The sequence below is a fragment of the Sorex fumeus genome, unplaced genomic scaffold (genome assembly GCF_029834395.1).
Source record: "Sorex fumeus unplaced genomic scaffold, SorFum_2.1 ptg000041l, whole genome shotgun sequence".
Lineage (NCBI taxonomy): Eukaryota > Metazoa > Chordata > Mammalia > Eulipotyphla > Soricidae > Sorex > Sorex fumeus.
In genome coordinates, this window is record NW_026606098.1 from 477,447 (window position 1) to 498,250 (window position 20,804).

General features: G+C 38.9%; 1 protein-coding gene across 1 annotated transcript in view; it reads left to right on the forward strand.

Moving 5' to 3' along the window:
- Positions 1–20,804, forward strand: part of TBC1D23 (TBC1 domain family member 23) — an 81,155-nt gene that overhangs the window by 47,564 nt on the left and 12,787 nt on the right. The window contains exons 12-18 of the mRNA XM_056119305.1: positions 2,966–3,008; positions 5,722–5,828; positions 6,707–6,846; positions 7,831–7,875; positions 12,995–13,083; positions 18,591–18,726; positions 20,046–20,240. Of these exons, the coding sequence (XP_055975280.1) occupies positions 2,966–3,008; positions 5,722–5,828; positions 6,707–6,846; positions 7,831–7,875; positions 12,995–13,083; positions 18,591–18,726; positions 20,046–20,240 (755 nt within the window). The remainder of the gene's footprint in view (positions 1–2,965; positions 3,009–5,721; positions 5,829–6,706; positions 6,847–7,830; positions 7,876–12,994; positions 13,084–18,590; positions 18,727–20,045; positions 20,241–20,804) is intronic.

Below are 20,804 nucleotides of genomic sequence, written 5' to 3' on the forward strand. Positions count from 1 at the left end.
ATCAGATATGTCCCCCGAGCCAGCCAGGAGTGATCCCTAAGTGCAGAGCTAGGAGTAATCCTGGGCACAGCCCATGCAGTCCAAAAATGAAGTGGTAAAAAATGTTGCTTTATTTGTATTGCCTTTAGAGTTTTGTTTTGTTTTGTCTGCCACACTCAGCAGAGGTCAGAGGTTCTGTGCAGTTCAGCTGAGGGGGTCACTCCTGGCAGTGTTCAGGGGATGATGCAGTACCACACATGGAACCTGGGCCTTCTATGGGCCAAGCATGCTCCAGCCCATTGAGCTGTCTCTGGCCCCCTTTTAGGTATTCTTTGGTAGTTTATCTGTCAGAGTCCTGATTTTTCTAGGATCCAACACTGTAGAATCAGCAGACAGCAGGCAAGTTGTTGGAATTAATTTGGGTTTGTTTCTTTTGTTTTCTATTTGGGAAGGTGGTGCTGTGTGTCATATATACATGCAAAGGGCCAAGTACATGCAAAACGTGCTGGCCATTGAGCCTCATTCCCGGCTCACCAGTCATGTATTTCACTGGGAATGTGGTTTGAGAAAGTGTAAAGCGGCATTTCTCACCTGGGGACCACGTGGACATACGGTTCGCACAGGATATCCCAAAGGGGCCACAGGGGAAAATTGAATGATTGGGTGGCCATGTCAGAAGATGAGGCCAGAAGGACCACACAGAGGAGGTAAAATTGAGGGGCACAGTCAGAAAAAGGTTGAGGCTTGCTCTTCAAGCCCATGTTCGCCCTTCAACACTTATCTATGTGTACTCCACTCCAGAAAAGCCCAAGTTCTCTCTTGGACATGTTTTCATCCCCTTGTCTCCCGTCATGTCTTTCTAAGTAATTGCTATTCAATAAAAACTATCTTGCTGGGGCCGGAGCTACAGTACAGTGGATAGGGCATTGGCCTTGCACAAGGCTAACCTGGGTTCGGTCCTCAGCACCCCAGTGGTCCCCTCAGCCCCACCAGGAGTAATTCCTGCGTACAGAGCCAGAAGTATCTCTGAGCCTTGCTGGATGTGGCCACAGAACAACAACAACAAAAAAAAAATTAAAAACAAACGAGAAAACAAAAACTATCTCGCTTCATCCAAAAAATAATAAAAAGAACAGAATCCAAGAACAGAATCCTTGAAATAAAAAATCAGAAAAGTAACATTGTCTTTAGGGAAGATATTATAATTTTTTTTATCTTATTAAAGGACAGATTTTAAACTGTACAGAACAAATATAGGGAACTAGGAAACATAGAGGCAATTATACAGAACAAATGTAGGGACATACTTAACATACACATTTAATTGGCCTATTCTAGAAAAACTTCAGATGACAATAATTTGGAACATTAGATTTTTAAAATACAAGTTAAGTCCTTGGTGTATTATTGAACTTCCCCCTGATATTTATCATAGATATCATAAAGTGATGTCACAAATTCAAAAATAGGAAGAACTGGACATTATAAATTCTTAGAGGCATAACCATGTTATTATTCTAACCACATTATTGTTATTAGACCTTATTACAAAAAAAATGGTTTTCAAATTTCCTGATTTTCTCAGGATCATAAACAATACATTACACTTGATTTATAATCTTTTAAGTTTTTTAAATTCATAGACTTCCTTTCCTGATATTTTTCCTTTGCATATATTTGTTGAAAAGAAAACTGTTTCTTTATGTCAGAGTATCGCTTTGCTATAGAATTTTTACCCATAGCATTGTCAAAATTGTGTTGCATATCAGAATTAGTCCCTATTTCCTGTTAATCGGTAATTTCATCCAGAGACTGACTTGATCAGATTACTTTAAGAAGAAACAGGAAATCCTGGATACTGTGTACTTTCATTAGGAGGTAGAGATTTCCCAAGGCGAGCTCTCTCCCCTCTCTCTCTCTCTCTCTCTCTCTCTCTCTCTCTCTCTCTCTCTCTCTGTCCCCCTCTCCCTCCCCCTCTCCCTCCCTCCTTTCCTCTCTCCCTCTTTCCCCCTCTCCTCTCTCCTCTCTCTCTCCGCCTTATGGTTTCCAATACAGAAGGTGAAAGGTTACCAGGTATATCCCTTTACCTGCTTTCAACACTCATTTCCTGTACAAAATGATCTTTCCCAGCTATTACTGAGGGGATAGTCCCTTTTCTATTCTAACTGCCCTTTGACCCCCCCCACCCCCACCCACTCTGTGGCAAGTTTCCAACCATTGACCAGTCCTCTTGGCCCCTGTAATGTCTTTCTGTTTATCATTGATTACATTCATTCTTTTTAAGTCATTTTAAAAATAAAATTATATCAATTCTTTTTAATAATTAAGTGTGTATTATTTACTTTTATGATTCTTTTGTATAAAGGACACAAGGCATTTTGGTTTTGGTTTTGAGTCACACCAAATGTGTTCAGGGTTTACTCCTGACTCCATTCCTGGCAGGGCTCAGGGAACCAGAAATCAAACATGCAAAGCCAGGCGCCTTCCCCACTGTACTTTGTCACTCCAGCCCCAATGCAAGGCATTTTGAAAGCTTCTAAAACCATCCTAATAAAATTATACTCATTCCTAAAATTCAGTTTCACTAATTTTAGTTTGACTCCTTATTTCAGGGTTAGAACTATAATACAGATAAAACCAGTCTTGTAATTGCCATAAACTTACTTTTTTCCCACCCCAAGTACCACATTAGTAATAAAGTACAAAATGTCAAGGAAGGGGCGGAGCGATAGTATAGGAGTGCATTTGCCTTGCACACAGCTGACCTGGGTTCCATCCCCAGCATGCCATGTGGTCCTCCCAAGCACCGCCAGGAGTGCAGAGCCAGGAGTAACCCCTGAGCATCACCAGGTGTGACCCAAAAAAACAAAAGAAAAAAAAATATTAAGAAAGAAAATAACCTTATAGCTCAATAATAACTGTTTATAGATCATAGAATTTAATTATATTGTACTTTGTAATAATATAATTTTTATGCTTATTACAGAAAAACAAAGAATATGTGAGCATTGCCAGTGGAGGATTTATGGGTAAGGTTTTTGTATGTTAATCTACATACATTTCCCTCTACTTTTCAAAGGAAATATCACCAGAGTTGCTTTGGAGTATGCTGTCTCTTCAGTAATACAGTATTTTCAGAAAAGCTTCATCAAGCAGGACAAATAGAAAACATGCAAACATAGCAGTCAGTAAGAATGAGCAGATACTTAGTGAGAGACTAAATAGATATGTTTAATTAGCATATCTTGGCAAAATGGGCTTTTTTTTGTTTTGTTTGTTTGGTAAAGATCCATTAAAAACATCCATATGATCTGTCTCTACAGAGTGGGAAGGATATGAATAGGAGGAATGCTTTTAACAGAAAGCAAATACTCAGATCAGAGAGATACTACAGAGGTTAAGGTGTTTGTCTTGCATGCATCTGACCCCAGTTTATTCCTCTGTACCTAACATGGTCCCCTGAGCACAGAGCCAGGAGTAAGTCCTAGGCACTGCCAGTTGTAGCCCCCAAAACAAACCAAAATAGCAAATACCCTTCATACTATTTGCTTTTTTTGGTTTATTTTCAGCTTACTTAAACTGCTTGAAAATATCAGCTTCTAAAAAATATGGTTTTGACTAGTTTCTTAACATGGTTTTTGCCTTGGAATAAAAAAAGCTGGTGCTTATAAATGTGCAGATTAAGTATCTGGTAATCTAAGTAGTAAAATAATTGAGGTATGAATGGATATAAATAATTGAGGTATTAAAATAATTGGCAAAAATTCCACAAATATTTGAGGATTTTTGTAAAGTTTTCGTAAATTTTTTAAATTTTTAAATAATTTTTTTTAATTTTTAAAAATTAAAAAAAATTTAAGAAAAATTTTGTAAATTTTTATAAAGTCAAGGTGACCCTGAAAGAGCCCCCAATATGCCATCAGGCTTCACTAGCAAGTGACAGGGATGAATGGAGACGTTATTGGCAGCCACTCGAGCAAATCGATGAACAACGGGGTGATAGTGATAGGTCAGGGTTATAAGAGTTTAGAAGAGCCTGTATTTTTCGGAGGGGGGTCATACCCAGCGATGCTCAGGGGTTACTTTGCACTCCTGGCAGTGCTTGGGGGACCATATGGGATGCCACGGATTGAACCTAGGTCAGCTATGTGCAAGGCAAACGCCCTCCCCAGTATACTATCGCTCCAGCCCCAGAAGAGCCTGTCATTTTACCAACTTAAATGTATACATGTACAACTAGTAGATAAATAGCTTCTTTTTTGGAGGGAGTGAAGGCACATCCAGCTGTGTTCAGACCTTACTCCTGGCTCTGTGCTCAGGGATCACTCCTGGCAGAGTTTCGGGGATGAAAAATCCAGGCCATCTGTGTGCAAGGCAGGAACCTGGTCCCCGATTTTAGCAAAATTTTCCCCCAGTCTTGGTTCATATAATGTGACATGAGTTAGAAGAACATATACCAGGTCACCTGATGTACATGTGTTACATAAAGAAACAAAACAAAGGAGTGAATGATATATAATGCAACTCCTTGGACTTTGAATACAGAACTGAGTTTACCAAGCAAGGGTGGAAGAGAGAGAGGCAAAGTAGAAGGTGACATCAGGAAAGTGGTGGCAGCTTTTTGATCCTCTGGTGGTGGTGGAGGGGCAGTAATTTTGTTCACCATGAGTATGAATGCTTAATGCTATTTTACCTGTGTTACCTAAGCTGTAATAATTATATATATGTACGATAGCACAGCGGGTAGGGCGTTCGCCTTACAGGCGGCCAACATGGCCGACCCGAGTTCGATTCCTCCGCCCCTCTCGGAGAGCCCGGCAAGCTACCGAGAGTATTCGATATGCCAGACACAGTAACAACAAAGTCTCCAATGGAGACGTTACTGGGCCCGCTCGAGCAAATCGACGATCAACGGGAGGGCCTTTACCTTTACCTTTACCTTAATAATTATATATATATATAGGTAATGACCCCAAAACTTAACTTCATCCAAGAACTAGATTTCTAAATCCCTGTGGATTTCCAAGATGAATTGAAATTATGAATAGGAAACTTGATATGAAAGACTAGATGTATTTATTGAAAAAAACTACGTATAAATAGACCTCTACAGTTCAAGCCTGTGTTGTTCAGTTTTATATAAGATAGTGGTATATGTCTTGTCAGTGTTGTTTATGAGGAATTCTGACAATATAATACAAAACCTCATTATTAAATTTGTCCTCAAGTTTCTGAAGACCATTCTTTGGATAGTCTTGGTTTTAGAAACTTTTTTTAAAACAGTTCATTTTCCAAAAGTAATGCCCCATAGCAGCTAATGCCCAATATTCCTTCTGTATTATAGAAAGATTAATTGGTATCTCCCTGTGGTAGAAAAAAAAAAGGCCACTATAGGTTTTTAGTAGTCCTTTATGTCATAAAAATGTTGAGATCTGTTAATTCTTGAAAGATTACTCTTCAAAGAGGAAAACGTGAATCACACACACACACACACACACACACACACACATTGTTTTCTTAGGTTTATTTAAGAAGTTTTATTCAGAGAGCGCTTTAGAAGAGGAAGATTTTCTATAGCTTAGAGTCTTTTACTCTTTTGAGAAGGTGTAGAAAGAAAATTCATGTTTATATCCTTGGATCCTTTTCCACTTCTCAATAACGTGTTTATTTCTCTTTGGTATAAGTCCCCAAAAGGTACTTGCCCAGTATGTCAGTCTTTGCCTCCTTTTTGTTTATCTCCAGCATTGCAGCAGCATCTGGCAGACATTAATGTGGATGGACCCGAAAATGGTTATGGCCATTGGATTGCTAGTACCTCAGGCTCTAGGAGCAGTATCAATTCTGTTGATGTAAGTGTGTGTGTAGAACATATTGCCAGATTTGGGCCGGGGTGATAGCACAGCGGATAAGGTGTTTGCCTTACAGGCGACCAACCCTGGTTCGATCTCCAACATCCTCTGTGGTCTCTGGAGCGCCACCAGGAGTAAGTTCTGAGCACAGAGCCAGCAGTAACCCCTGTGCATAGCTGGGTGTGCCCCCCACCCCCCAAAAAAGACCCCAAACTAAAAGAACAGCAAATACATTGCCAGATTTAAATAAATGCTCAATTTGAATAAATGCTCAAGAGAAGATGATTGCTAAACTCCCACAATAAAAGAAATGGAGTTAAAGTATTTACAGATTCATAAACTGAAGAATATTATTAGGTTTTTATCACTTGAAGACAGTTTTCTGTTCCAGTTTAAATATGAATGATGATGGTTCTGAATTCTGTGATCAGCTGGAGCTCGCAAGTGAACAGGTTCTTGGAATCTGGGCCAGGAGAAAACTCAAAGAAATCCAAAAGAAAGGGCAGGGATATTTGATTTCTTCCCTGTATGTGGGCTTGTATATGGTTACCTTCTTGCTATGTCCATAAATAGCCATTTTTCTTTACTGTGTATCCTTGATGGCTTCTCTCTTCTGATAAGATACCACTCATTGGGCTAGTACCTACCCGCCCATCTGAGTAAATTTGTTACTTCTCTAAAGTCTGTATAGTCACTTTAATAAGGTATACTGGTACTTTTAACTTGTTTAAAAATTAGGAGTTTTAACAAGTATTTTGGGACGAGGGAGGACACAATTCTATCCATAGCATCTAGTTCACATTTAATAATAGTGTGTCTGCTAATTAATTGTTTGAATAGCAGTTAATTCATGTGTAAATTCTTACTTTTTTTTTAAGGGTGAATCTTCTAATGGCTCAAATGATAGAGGAATGAAATCACTAGTAAATAAAATGACTGTTGCTTTGAAGACAAAGTCTGTTAATGTCAGGGAAAAAGTTATCAGTTTTATTGAAAATACATCAACTCCTGTGGACCGGTGAGTTTCTTACAACAAATGAGTAATCAAAACTAAAACAAAGCATTTTACCGTAAATATTAATTGAATTGAGTGGGAATTCGTGCATTCTTTCCAGGCCTCTCTCTTGGACTAGTCGTGGCCGCCTTCTTGCTATGTCCATCCACAGCCTCAGAGTACTATATCATTGCTACGTTTCGTAGCATGGACATTGACATTTTTATTTTTAAAAGCAGTCAGTAAAATTTTTTAAATTTAATCACACTTTCCTGTTTTACAGCAGTATTAACATTATTTTATGCTTATGATGCTTCTGTACCATGCCCACCACCAAAGTGGCAATAGCCCCCACCTCTGTCCTCCGTGTCTCTGCCCCATTTCCACCTCCCTTTGCGTCCTCATTTCTGAGACCTGTTGACAGGATTTCAGGATTTCCAGTGACCATTGTTTCTTTATTTTTTATACTCTGCACATGAGCAAGATCATGTTATTTGTCCTTAAAACTCACCTAGCATGACATTTTCCAGTTCATCTAAGGTGAAATGAAAAACAGGGTTTTGTCTTTTTTTGTAGCTGAGTAGTATTCCATTATCTATATATGCCACAATCTCTTTATCCACTCATCTGTAACTGGCATTTGGGTTGTTTTCAGATCTTGACTATTTTAAATAACACTGCAGTGAACGTGAGCGTGAATATGTCTTCATGCATTAAGGTTTTTGTGTTCTTGAAGTAGATGCTTAGTGGTGTCATTATTTATTGACTGCTTGAAAATTCATTCATTTTAAAATATTAAAATAAGTGGTAATACTAAGTTGAAAAGACTATTGGCTTTGTTGATTACTTGACATGGGCTTTTCTTTATTTTTCTTTATACTTGGATGATTTTATCATTTTATGATTTATACCCTGGGCTTGAAAAATTGATTATGCTTTAATTTTGTCTTAAAGATGTTGGTATTCTTATAATCATTTTATTCTGTCCTCTACCTCAATTTGCTATAGAATGTCTTTCAATCTTCCTTGGCCAGACAGAACATGTACAGAGCGGTAAGCCAATGAGTAGAGCAGCTTTCTTGGACCATCCTTTTCCTTTAGCATGCCTCATGCTGTCTGTAAAGCCTCATTACTGCCTTGGCTAAAATTTCAAGCAACTCTTTCAAATGCTTACCATTTCTCATCCTGCTTCTTAAGAGTGTGTTATGCTGATTGATCTGCTTTTTGTTTTGGTTTTTTGCTTCATCATTTAATTTTTTTTTCCTTGAATGCTTTATAATCTCCCATTCCTTATATGAAAGCCAAATACTTTAAAATCCTTATCATCATAAAACCCACAGTTTTTATTCTGAGATAGAGGAATAGTGACACAAAAAAATACAGTCCCAGATTTGGTAATATATTTAAGAATCTCATTTTCTTCTGTCTCCTTTCCTAACAGTAGAGACTATTAATACCTATCAAAAGGTAGCTCATGGTTGGGAATTTTGGTAACATTTTTAGATTTTTTTTCTTAATGATATATGTGCCGTTAGGTGAGTGAGCATATTGAGATGAGTTTCCTATGAGCCATTTTTCTAGGGTTGTCTCTTTGATTAGACTTATTTAGTGCATCGATATGACATTGCAGTTTTTACTCTTAAAATTTTTTAGTTTAGGGGGGCTGGAGCGATGGCACAGCGGGTAGGCGTTTGCCTTGCACGCAGCCAACATGGCCGACCCAGGTTCGATTCCCAGCATCCCATATGGTCCCCCGAGCACTGCCAGGAGTAATTCCTGAGTGCATGAGCCAGGAGTAACCCCTGAGCATCGCCGGGTGTGACCCCAAAAAAAAAATTTCCGTTTAGGATATCAATTATAGTAATATATATGAGTATTTTAAATCTAGTCAGACCTTGAATGTAAGTTAAATTTTAGAATTATGTAGCTGATTTTTCCTCAGATGAGATTTCTTATTTTCTGTGACTAGAATTAGCTTTTTTTTTTTTCCTTAAAAAAATTTTTTTGGACCACCATCAGTGGTGTGAAGTACATATTCCAGTCCTAAAAGAAGTAGCTTTTAAAGAAACTACAACAATAATTTACTGAGAAGTTTTTATTTACAAATGATTGTTTCTGTAAGTGTGGATTGTTGTTCTTTTATTAGTACTTATTCTAAACCTATTTTCAAAGAAACCGATTCTTTGTTGTTCTTTTATTAGTACTTATTCTAAACCTATTTTCAAAGAAACCGATTCTGTTAAAATTATCAGCTGTTTGTGAATCATCTTTGATTTTTCTTATTATAGGACCATTTAATTAATTTAATTTTGTTTAACTCTGAAGTTTTCTCCCAAATTCTTAATTAGGGGCTGGAGCAATAGCACAGAGGGTAGTGTGTTTGCCTTGCATGTGGGTTACCCGGGTTCAATTCCCAGCATCCTATATGGTCCCCTGAGCACCGCCAGGATTAATTCCTGAGTGCAGAGCCAGGAGTAACCCCTGTGCATTGCCGGATGTGGCCCAAAAAGCAAAAAACAAAGCAAATTTTTAATTTAAAAAAAAGTCTTAAAATTATCTTCTCTGCAGAGTACATCTTGTACACTACTGTCTTCCTCTCTGCCTGCTGAGCTATGGAAAGGAGCATTGCAGAGTACATCTATTTAAAATTTTATTTGTTATTTTTACTCTGCCTCTTCCTCCCCCTTCTCTTCAGTGTTGTTGACCTTGGTTGTCGCAGTGGCCGGGATTTGCTCCCACTCCTGGCCATGGTGCTTCCAGATTTTCAGCTGAGCTCCCGGGTACTTCGGTGCCGGTTCTGGTGCTTGCACACTTGACAGCCTTCCTTTAAGTGTGCTGTTTGCCCACCTCTCTCCAGGGCACACACCCCTGGTGGAGGCACATGAATTACAGTGGCAGCATTTGCCAGGGATCACTGTGGCAGGAACACATGTGTTTGCCAGAGGTGGCACTTTCTGCCCTGACACTCCCACATCCTCCTTCTGTTTTGTTTTTCTGCTCGTTTAGGGGCCACACCCAGCAGTGCTCAGGAGTTACTCCTGGCTCTGCTGACTGGGCACTTAGGAATTAATTCCTGGTAGGTTCAGGGGATTATACGGTGCGAGAATCAAACCCAGGTGTAAGGCAAATGACAATTGTTCTCCCTACTGTACTGTTGTTCTGGCCCCTCAGCCCTCCCAGGGGGTAAATTTCTGTGGCACGCTCACAGACCTGGGTTGGGTACAAGGCCAGTCCCATACCACAGACTTGCCAGGATCACTCATGGTGCTTCTGGCTAGGTGACCATTCCCTTGCAAAGCAGCTGCTCTAAGCCCTTTTCCATTCTTGCAGGTCCCAGAAACATTTGTTTTGAAAACAATTTGGTTGGACTGAATTGGGTCCTTCCTTCCTTCCTTCCTCCCTTCCCTCCCATCCTCCTCCCGTCCTCCTTTCCTCCCCCCTCCCCCCTTCCTCCCTTCCCTTCCTTCCCTCCCTTCCTTCCCTTCCCTTCCGTTCCCACCCACCCTTCCTCCCTCCTTCCTTCCTTCTCTCCTTTCTTCCTTCACTCCTTTATTCCTTTCTCTCTCCCTCCCTCCCTTCCTCCCTCCCTCCCTCCCTCCCTTCTTTCCTCCCCACTTTTTTTTTTGTGAAACATAATTTTATTGAAGGACATTTACTTAGAGAAATGTGAGGGAATAGAGAGAGCAAGCATGGGTGGGGAAAGGAGGGAGAGGGAGGGGGGGAAGAGAGAGAGACAGAGAGAGAGAGAAGAGCAGGCATTTGCTTTATACCTATCTGACCCCAGATTTGATACCCAGCACCATATGGTCCCTGACCCTGCAGTGATCCCTGAGCACAGAGTCAGGAGTAACTCCTGAGCACATCCAGGTACAGCCCAGGAGAGAGAGAGAGAGAGAGAGAGAGAGAGAGAGAGATGGGCTTCTTTCAAGTGGAAAAAAGAGGATAAAAAGAGATGAATATGTCTTCAAGAGAGAATATAAACTTGGATAAAAGCCTGAGTTGGATTTCTTTCAGAGCTCAATAAAATAAATCCCAAACAGGATAAACTATTTTATACATGTTTTTGTTACTAACTTTGATTTTAGAAGTATTAATAAACTTTAAAAAAGGAGTTTAGCCATTTGATTTTATTAATTTTAGCCTGTCATTTAAGAATTATCTTCGTAATCCTTAGAAATTTTGTTTATATAAACTGCATTCCATTATGGGCTGGAGTGATAGCACAGTGGCTAGGGCGTTGCCTTGCACATGGCCAACCTGGCCGACCTGAGTTCGATTTGTCCGCCCCTCTCGGAGAGCCCAGCAAGCTACTTGAGAGTATCTCGCCTGCGCGGCAGAGCCTGGCAAGCTCCCCGTGTCATATTCGATATGCCAAAAACAGTAACAACAAGTCTCACAATGTTACTGGACCGGCTTGAGCAAATCAGGGAGGACAGTGCTACAGTGCATTCCATTGTAAATCTAGATAATAATAGATGACTTGGTTATTTTGGAGGAGGGGTTGCTACTTTATTCACACTTGCATTCAAGTTCAAACTGTAAACATTTTTGTTGCTTTCTCTGTTACATTACTCTAACCATGCTTTAGTATCAGAAAACCAATAATTTATAAGCTAGATAGCACTAAAATATTTTCAGGCAAAATGATATTATCTTTCTTATTGCCATTTGTGAAAAAGCTGAATCCGAGTTCAGTAGGTGTTTAGATTATTACTTTCTTTTTCTGTTGACTAATGAAATTAGTTCGGTGGTTTACAGGATAATTTTATGTTACATATGTTTAATAAAATCATCAATTTTGTGATTTTAATTTATGACTGGCCTAACTTATAATTCCCAAAGAGTGTTATACTCTCAGCTCTCTTTTGGTTTTTCTGTTGAGAAGTGTTGATTTGGGAGAAGTAAAGATTTAAGTCTATTTCAACAGTTATGACATAGTAAGATTTTTGTTATTGATAAGTATTCTCTAAAATACTTCTCTAAAATACTGATCTCTTTTTCTGGTGAGAAAATTTAATTCTGCGAATAAATAAAGGCATATTGATTTAATTTTTTTTCACATTCGGCTATTTCTGTGACAAAGGAAAGGTAAAGGTAAAGGCCCTCCCGTTGATCGTCGATTTGCTCGAGCGGGCCCAGTAACGTCTCCATTGGAGACTTTGTTGTTACTGTGTCTGGCATATCGAATACTCTCGGTAGCTTGCCGGGCTCTCCGAGAGGGGCGGAGGAATCGAACTCGGGTCGGCCATGTTGGCCACTTGTAAGGCGAACGCCCTACCCGCTGTGCTATCGCTCCAGCCCAAGGAAAAATAGATAAAAAATAGATAATAGTTACCATAGATAACTTATTATAAGCAGTAATGTCTTCTCCCCAGATATATGAAGTATTTTGTTTCTATTTAAATTTTACTTCTTGGTTTTGTAATTACCTTAGAAAAAAAGTAATGAGGTACAAAATTTTTCTATTAAAAAGGTGTTATTCTGTAGAACTTGTCAAGTTTGAGTTTACCTTTTTTTTTATATACTTTGGTTACTTGAAAAACAAAGACAGGTTTACTTTATAAAGACATATTTACTTTATGGTCTATACTAATTTAAAAGAAAAACATTAGTTTCTAGTAAAATATTAGTTTATCATTAAAAAAGTGAGATGAGACTGGGAATGTGTTTCAGTGGTAGAGTACGCAAAGTGAGGAAAAATCTAGATATCTACTCACACAGCACCTTGAATATTTGGTTCTTTAATCTGTTTTGTCTAACAGACGTGTATGTAGGAGTTGATGTAGTTCATTGTTTTCAGAATTTTCTAAAATACTGACTAAATTCTCATAATAATCTTGGAGGATAATGTTATTGTCACCCTTTTTACAGTTGAGAAGCACAAAGTGATTAAGTAGCTTCCCTAAATCCATACAAAACTAAACATTGGTTTTAATATGAATATTAAAACTTTAATATTCAGTTTTACTTACTTGAAAGCATTCAGTCTCTGTCTAGTTCTAATGCCACTGTTGCTAACAATTTCTTTATCTTGTTTCAATTTCCTTAACATAGCTGTCTTAAAACTGGGTTGTGCCTGGGAAATTATATTTTGTTTGGATATTCATGATACTTGATAAACTTCAGTAACTTCTGAAGTGATCATTTCCTCCTTAAAATTCTTTGAATATAGGCATGTGAGCAGCAGCGACAGAGTAGGCAAGCCTTACCGTGGTGTAAAGCCTGTTTTCAGCATTGGAGATGAAGAAGAATATGACACAGGTATAGTAATAATACATTTACCTGCAGACTGCTTTCCTTGCTCACTGTATTTGGTTGCAGAGATCATTCAAAGACTACCTGGACAATTGCTTAAACACACGCACACACACAAATACACACACAGATGCAGTTCTGTAGAGGAGATTCTGTAGAGGAGCTTGGAGATTTTGTGGGTTTTTTATTTGCTTATTTGCTTTGTTTTGGGGGCCAGTAGTGCTCAGGAGTATCCCCTGGCAGTGCCCGGAGTACCATATATAGTGCTGGTGATCTAACAGTTTGGCTACATGCAAAGCAAGCACTTAACCATCCTGTACTGGCTCTCTGAGACATTTGTTGTTCTATTTAAAAGTGGTTTTACATAATGCACAAAAGAAAGAGGAGCGAGAGAGCAAGAAGGAAAGTGCCTCCCATAGTCTAAGCGAAATGAGTCAGAAAGAAAGGGACAGACATAGAAAAATTGCGTTCATCTGGGGAACATAAAGTAACAGAATAGGAGACTAACACTCAAGAATAGCCGAGATTAGTACCAGGAGGTTCACTCCATGGCTTGGAGGCCAGCCACACATGCTAGGGGAAAAGGCAACTCAGATAGAGAAGAGAGCACTGGAAGGGTGCTGGGAGGATCCTCGCAGGATGGGAGAAGTATGCCGAAAGTAGACTATAGACCAAACTTGATTGCCACTCAATGCCTCTCTTGCAAACTACAGAACCCAAAAGGAGAGAGAGAGAGAACAAAAGGGAATGCCCTGTCACAGAGGCAGGGTGGGATGGGGGAGATGGGGGGTGGGAGCGATACTGGAATCAGTGGTGGTGGAAAATGGGCACTGGTGGAGGGATGGGTACTCGATCATTGTATCACTGAAACCCAAACACAAAAATTTTTTAAGTCTACAACTGTACCGCGTGGTGTTCCACTAATAAAAATTAAAAAAAAAAAGTGCCTCCCATAGAGGGAGGCTAAGGATGGAAGCTAAGGGGATGGTGGTAGGGAAACGGGGGGAGCGGGGCATTGGTGGTGGGAAATGCACCCTGGTGGAGGGATGGGTGCTGGCGCATTGTATGACTGAAGCCCAATTAAGAGAAGCTTTATAATGGTCTATCTCACTAATATCCAATTTAAAAAAAAGTTTTTTAAGAAAGGTAATGTGGAGTTCATGCCGAATTCAGTTAGTGTAATCAATGGGCTGACTAAACAGTAGTACTCCTACATTTTAAAAAAAGTGGTTTTAGACATCATAATTGAGGCCAACTAGAAATCCAAGCTGAAGTATTGAGTAGGCAGTTGATTGTTGAGCAGGCAGTCTTTAGTTGAGAAATCCAGAGGTTTGATTTGGGTGATCGGAGAATTTTAAAAAAAAAATTTTTTTGTAATTGAATCACTGTGAGATAGACCCTTACAAAGCTGTTTATGATTAGGTTCTAGTCATACAGTGTTCCAACACCCATCCTTCCACTCGTGTACGTTTCCCACCACCACTGTCCCAATTTCCATCCCATCACCGCCCCCCGCAGCCTGCCTCTGTGGTAGGTGCTTTTCTTCTCTCTCTCTGATCTCAGAATTTTTAAACTATGATAATTTAAAGTAACATTTAAATCCATGGAATTGTATGCCAACCCTTTTGATCTACCCACCTAGCCTACTTGAACTGAAGTTCCAGGAATTCTCAAATTGTGACATCTGAGAACAACCTTTTGAAACTGGAGGCAATATTTCAGAGAGCCACAAGATGGGGGTATTGTACCAGGGAAATTCATCAGTGTGGGTTTTTTTTTTCTTGTGATAAAATAAATAACAATTTATTAGTTTAATTATAAACCCACTATATATATATCCTTGTCAATTAACCTAAATATTAATATGTGCATTAAATAAAAAAATCATAAAACAGTACTCTTGAACATGGGAGAGAAAATACACCTAAATCCCATCTTTTCTACTTAGCAACTCTTCAGTGACTTCCAACTCAGCCCCATATACCACCTTAATTCTCTGTTATATAAAATTAAACCATAATTTATTTAACTGGTCTTTCCCCTTAACACTGGTAGTTTTCTAGTTTGGGGGATTTTTTTTCTCTTTTAAAAAGCACTGTATGGTTTTTGCAAGTATATCCAAAGGGTAATTAGTTCGTGGGTGCTCCCAAAGAGTGCTCAGGAAGCTTAGTGCCCCTCCTGGGATTCTCTGCTCATCATCTGGCAGTTCAGTTCTAGAACTGGATGTGGTGCTGTGAGTGGCTGCTCCACGCTCACAGGACCACGTGGTACTAGAGGTCTAATTGGGATTACCTGCATGCTAGGCAAGCAGCCTGACCCCCTTAACTATCTGTTTGGCCCCCCAATGGGTAAATTCTTTGCCATCAGTTGCTAGACAGCATTTGACATTTTCAAATACAGTTTTCTATGTGCAATTTCAGTTTCTTCCCCACTTTCGCTGTTTTTCTGTTATCCAACAGTCTTTCTCTCTGAATATTTCAGTTCTCTCTTTAACAAAAGGATCAGATACAAGTAACATGATATATAGCATTTATATATATACAAATTTTTTTGGAAAATTGCTTAGTAATAAAAATAAAGCTAGTGTGATACGTATCATGGAATAAATATATTTTGATTTGGAGTAGGATAGCAATTACATTGCTAATACAATTTGATAGTCTTCCTATCAGTATATTATTTGATAGATTGAATGTAACTGACTTAAAATGCAAAAATCACTACTATTATTTTTTGATATGCATATATGTTTAAAAAAATATCTTTGTATAACTGATTACACCAGAGTGTTATAGTCACTGTTTCTTGGTGAAAAAGGAAGGGGAGTGTGATTGGGAAGAGTTACGTGAGGACTTCACTAATTAAAGTGAGCATATAGTATATAAAGTATGTATTCAGATAAAGATAAGATAGATGATTGGAAGCTACACCACCTCCACCTCGCTGATGTCATCGTTCTAATAACACCAAACATTAGCCAAGAGGCACAAATGTGGCCGACTTCTACCGTGAGTGTGGAAAGGTCGGACTACAGCTCAATCTCACGAAGACAATGTTTCCATTCACTCTCAATGAAACAAACATCTCCGAATGCAACAGCTATGTGTACCTAGGTCGAGAAGTCAACATGACAAATGACCTGGCACCTGCATTGTGCAGGAGGAAGAGAGCGGCTTGGAATTCCTTCAAGAGCATTGAAGAAATAGCCAAGAGGATGAAGAACCTCCAGCTCCAGGCACATCTCTTCCTCCACTGTTCTTCCTGTATTAACATATGCCTCAGAGACCTGGGCCCTACGCAAACAGGATGAGAACACTATTCGGGTCTCCCAGAGAGGAATTGAAAGAGCTATGCTTGGAGTATCATGCTTCACTCAAGTGAGAGAAAGAATCCGGAGTTCCGACCTCTGTCAACGATCGAGAATCAGGGACGCTGTCTCATTTGCCAAGGTGTCGAAAATCAGATGGGCTGGACACGTAATGCGATTTGGAGACGACTGCTGGACTAGAGCTGTTACCGACTGGATTCCACGGGATGTCAAAAGATCTCGGGGCCACCCACCTACGAGATGGTCAGACTTCTTTGTCAAGACCCTGAACGATCGGTTTGAGGCTCTTGGTGTTCCTGGAGCAAGCAGACACCATTGGGCTAAACTAGCACGCGACAGGGAGGAATGGAGATATTACTGGCGCCTGCTTGAGAAAACCGATGAATAATAGGATGTCAAGTGATCAAGTGATATTCAGATAAATGAGATTCGTTTTATTATTTTTTATTGTTTAACAGTTCATATTTTTTATTTTTAAAAAGTGGGTAATCAACTGTTGAGACTAATTCAACTAAAATTGGGGGGAAGTTGTTTTCTATTCCTCACACACAAAAAAAAAAAGACTAGATTTTTATTTATCTCAAGATGGATGTTTGGTTTTGTTTGGGGCCACATCTGGCAGTGCTGAAGATCAAACCCAGGACTCCTTATGCCAAAGCAAGTTCTTAAGCTATTTGTGTCACCTCCTTGAATATATGTATATATATATATATTTTTTTTTTCTTAATTTGCTTGTTTTCCCTTAGAACTAGAAACCTTGCACTGGAGAGATAGTGAAAGGAATTAGGATGCTTGCCTTGCAAGCAGCATCCCCGGCACCCTGGATGTTCCCTGGAACTCTAGGTTGTGATCCCTGAGCCTAGAGCCAGGAGTGAGACCTGAGCACTGCTGGGAGTGTCCCACAACTTAAGGAAAAACAAAAAAACTAAAAACCAGCAAGAGGAAAAGAATTCTGCCATCTGCCATCTTAGCTTTGAAATAGGCACTCTTTTTAAAAAAATGTTTGTAGAAATTCTGTTATTGGCACCTTTCCGTGCACACAATTCTAACAAGACAGGGTGCTTATTCTTAAATCATTCAGGCATCTCTCTTCAGAGTAGTCATCATAAGTCTAGTTATAGGTCATAGTTTTGTTATCAAAATTTTTAAAAAGTTTAAATTTCTTAGTTTAATCTTTTAAAGGGGCTGGAGCGATAGCACAGCGGTAGGGCGTTTGCCTTATAAGCGGCCAACATGGCCGACCCGAGTTCGATTCCTCCGCCCCTCTCGGAGAGCCCGGCAAGCTACCGAGAGTATCACGCCCGCACGGCAGAGCCTGGCAAGCTCCCCGTGGCGTATTCGATATGCCAAACACAGTAACAACAAGTCTCATGATGGAGACGTTACTGGGCCCGCTCGAGCAAATCCATGAACAACAGGAGGACTGTGATCCGTGATCCATGAATCTTTTAAAAGTCTATAATGAGAGAGAGAAAGAGAGAGAGTATGAGTAGGTACAGTACGTAGGGTGTTTGTTTTGCACCCCATGAGGTCTCCTGAGCCCTACCCAAAGTGATCCCTGAGTGAGAGCTAGGAATAACCCCTGAGCACCGCTAGACGTGGCCCCAAAATAAAGTGCTTTCTCAACATTTTTACCTTTTTTTGTGTCATTTTGTTTTGGGGCCACAGCTGGCTATGCTCAGGACTTTTAACTCTGTGCTCAGGATGGTCCCCAAGGATTGAACCCAATTGGCTGCATGCAGGGCAGGCACCTTATCCACTGTTCTGTCTATAGGGCCCCTAACTGACTTTCTTAACATCTGCGTGATGCATCACAACATTTCTATATTGGCACTAAAGAAATAATGACAATAAGGAAATAATGGTAGCAGGATTAGACTTAATTCCTCTCTATCCCCATGTTTAAGATACTACTCAAGTTTTTCCCCCAGGCTTTTAAGAAATATGTAATTAAAGGGATAAATTCTTTTTTTTTTTTTGACAGGTGTGGGGTACTGGGGGAAGGACTGATTGTGGGCCAACCCGGCAATATTGGGGGCTACTCCTGACTCTGCTGAGGGGTCACTTTCAGTGGTGCTTGGGGACCCAAGTGGGGACAGAGATCTAACTGGGGCCAGCGGTATGCACGGAAAGTGCCTTCCCTGTATTATTTTCCAGGCCTCCTAACACTTTAAATTCTTTATAGATGAAATCGACAGTTCTTCAATGTCAGATGATGATAGAAAAGAGGTTGTAAACATTCAGACTTGGATAAACAAACCAGACATCAAGCATCATTTTCCTTGTAAAGAAGTGAAAGAAAGTGGACACATGTTTCCTAGGTACTTTTTCAATGTCTTCTTCAGAAATTAAATTGAAATTTCATAATAAAAATTATTTTAAATCTTAAAAATAATTTAAGTAGCATAAAACTAAACTACCGAAGAAACTCCAAGTATAATGAGATCATTTCTTTTCATTAATTTGTATTATATCTCTATAGGTAAAAATATGTGATATTTTATTTTGAAAAATGTGATAAAAATGTTAAAAGTCACAGTACACTGAGCATCTTTTTAAGTCTTACTAGCTTTTAACTTCTACACTTACCTCTCTCTCTAGTTATGTATATATTTATATATACATGTATACATACACTTTCTTTTTGTCACACCATTCAGAAGATACAGGTATGATCCTTCACCCTAACTGGGCTGTATAAATCTCCCAAGACTTTGATTATTCTTGTACACAACCCCAATTGTATCATCATATTTTTAAAACCTTAATAATCATATGTCATTCAGCATACCGTTTTTTTTAATTTATTTTTTTAATTATTATTAGTGAAACACCATGAGGTACAGTTGTAGATTTACAATTTTTTGTGCTTGGGTTTAGATTATACAATGATCAAATACCCATCCCTCCACCAGTGCCCATTTTCCACCACCACGTACTCAGTTTTTTCACAGTACCTTGAAGTGTATTAAAAGATACTAGACTATGGGTGCAGGAATCAGTGATGGTCCATACATTTGCAGTTAGTGACTGCATCTCATTTTCACCAGTGTGCAACTGGACAACCATTACCATTGCTTCCTCATTTTCTTACGATGCATTAATTCCTTGACACTAAACATTCTGCAGAATGACCCATATTCTAAATTTGTCTGATATTTTTTTGTTGTTGTATTACATGAGGGTCTTCATTATATTAAAGATAAGCTGTTACATAGGAGGGATGTTAGTTGATCTATGCCATTTTTGCCTTCAGGAATATTAATATGTAAGATAACCCAAAAATGATTAGTTTTTGATACTTGATATTAGTTTTTGTACTTGATAATTGTATATCAGGTACATATTTGTGGTGTGTTGAATGAGAACAGCTTATGAATACAAAAAACACTGTTAAGAGTCTGATAGTATATTTTATATGCTATGTAGAATAGAATAAAAATGTATGAGCTTCCATGGCTAATAGAAAATTAAAAACAATTTTGATAGCTTATTTATTTATAGTGACCCTATGGCTATGTTCTAAATCAAAAGTAATTTGTCTGTAGTCAAACACTTTTTATAGTTGAGATGTTGAAGTAACAACTGTTTTGAATTAACTGTCTTAAATATTCTTTTAAATTCTTTTTTCACACTCTAGTCATCTGTTGATTACTGCAACACATATGTACTGTTTAAGGGAAATTCTTTCACGGAAAGGACTGGCTTATATACAATCTCGACAAGCACTAAATTCTGTAGTTAAAATTACATCCAAAAAAAAACATCCTGAGCTAATTACCTTCAAGTATGGAAACAGCAGTGCTTCGGGAATAGAAATCTTGGCAATTGAAAGGTAAGATTTTCTTGGAATGATACCTGATTTATTGGTTTCATTATTAAATTTTGTATATGTTGAGGAATGGGTAGTTAAATATATATGTTGAGGAATGGGTAGTTAAATAGGATACTCAAATGTTTGCTATCTTTTCCCAAAGCATTTGTTATGTGACTTTAGTTATAATTGTATATGAGTTCAGGAGGTAATATAGCTGATTTCATCTTTTTTTTTTTCTCTTTCGTTTTCTGGGACACACCCACCTCGCCAGAGCTTACTTCTGACTCTGCAGTGCTCTGGCTTAGCGCTCAGGAATCACTACTACTGGGGATCAGGGGACCACATGGGGTGTTGGGGAAAGAATCATATAAGGCAAGCACCCTGCCCACTGTATTTGTTAGAAGAGTCAGTAAGAATAATCTATGCTAGTATGGACTAAGTATGGTTTGCAGTTAAATAAGAAGTTTGTCTCAGAATGAAATACAACATTTTAATTTTTGTATTTAATCTTTGTCTTTTGATTTTTGAGCCACACCCAGCGATGCTCAGGGGTTACTCCTGACTCTGCTTAGGAATTGTGCC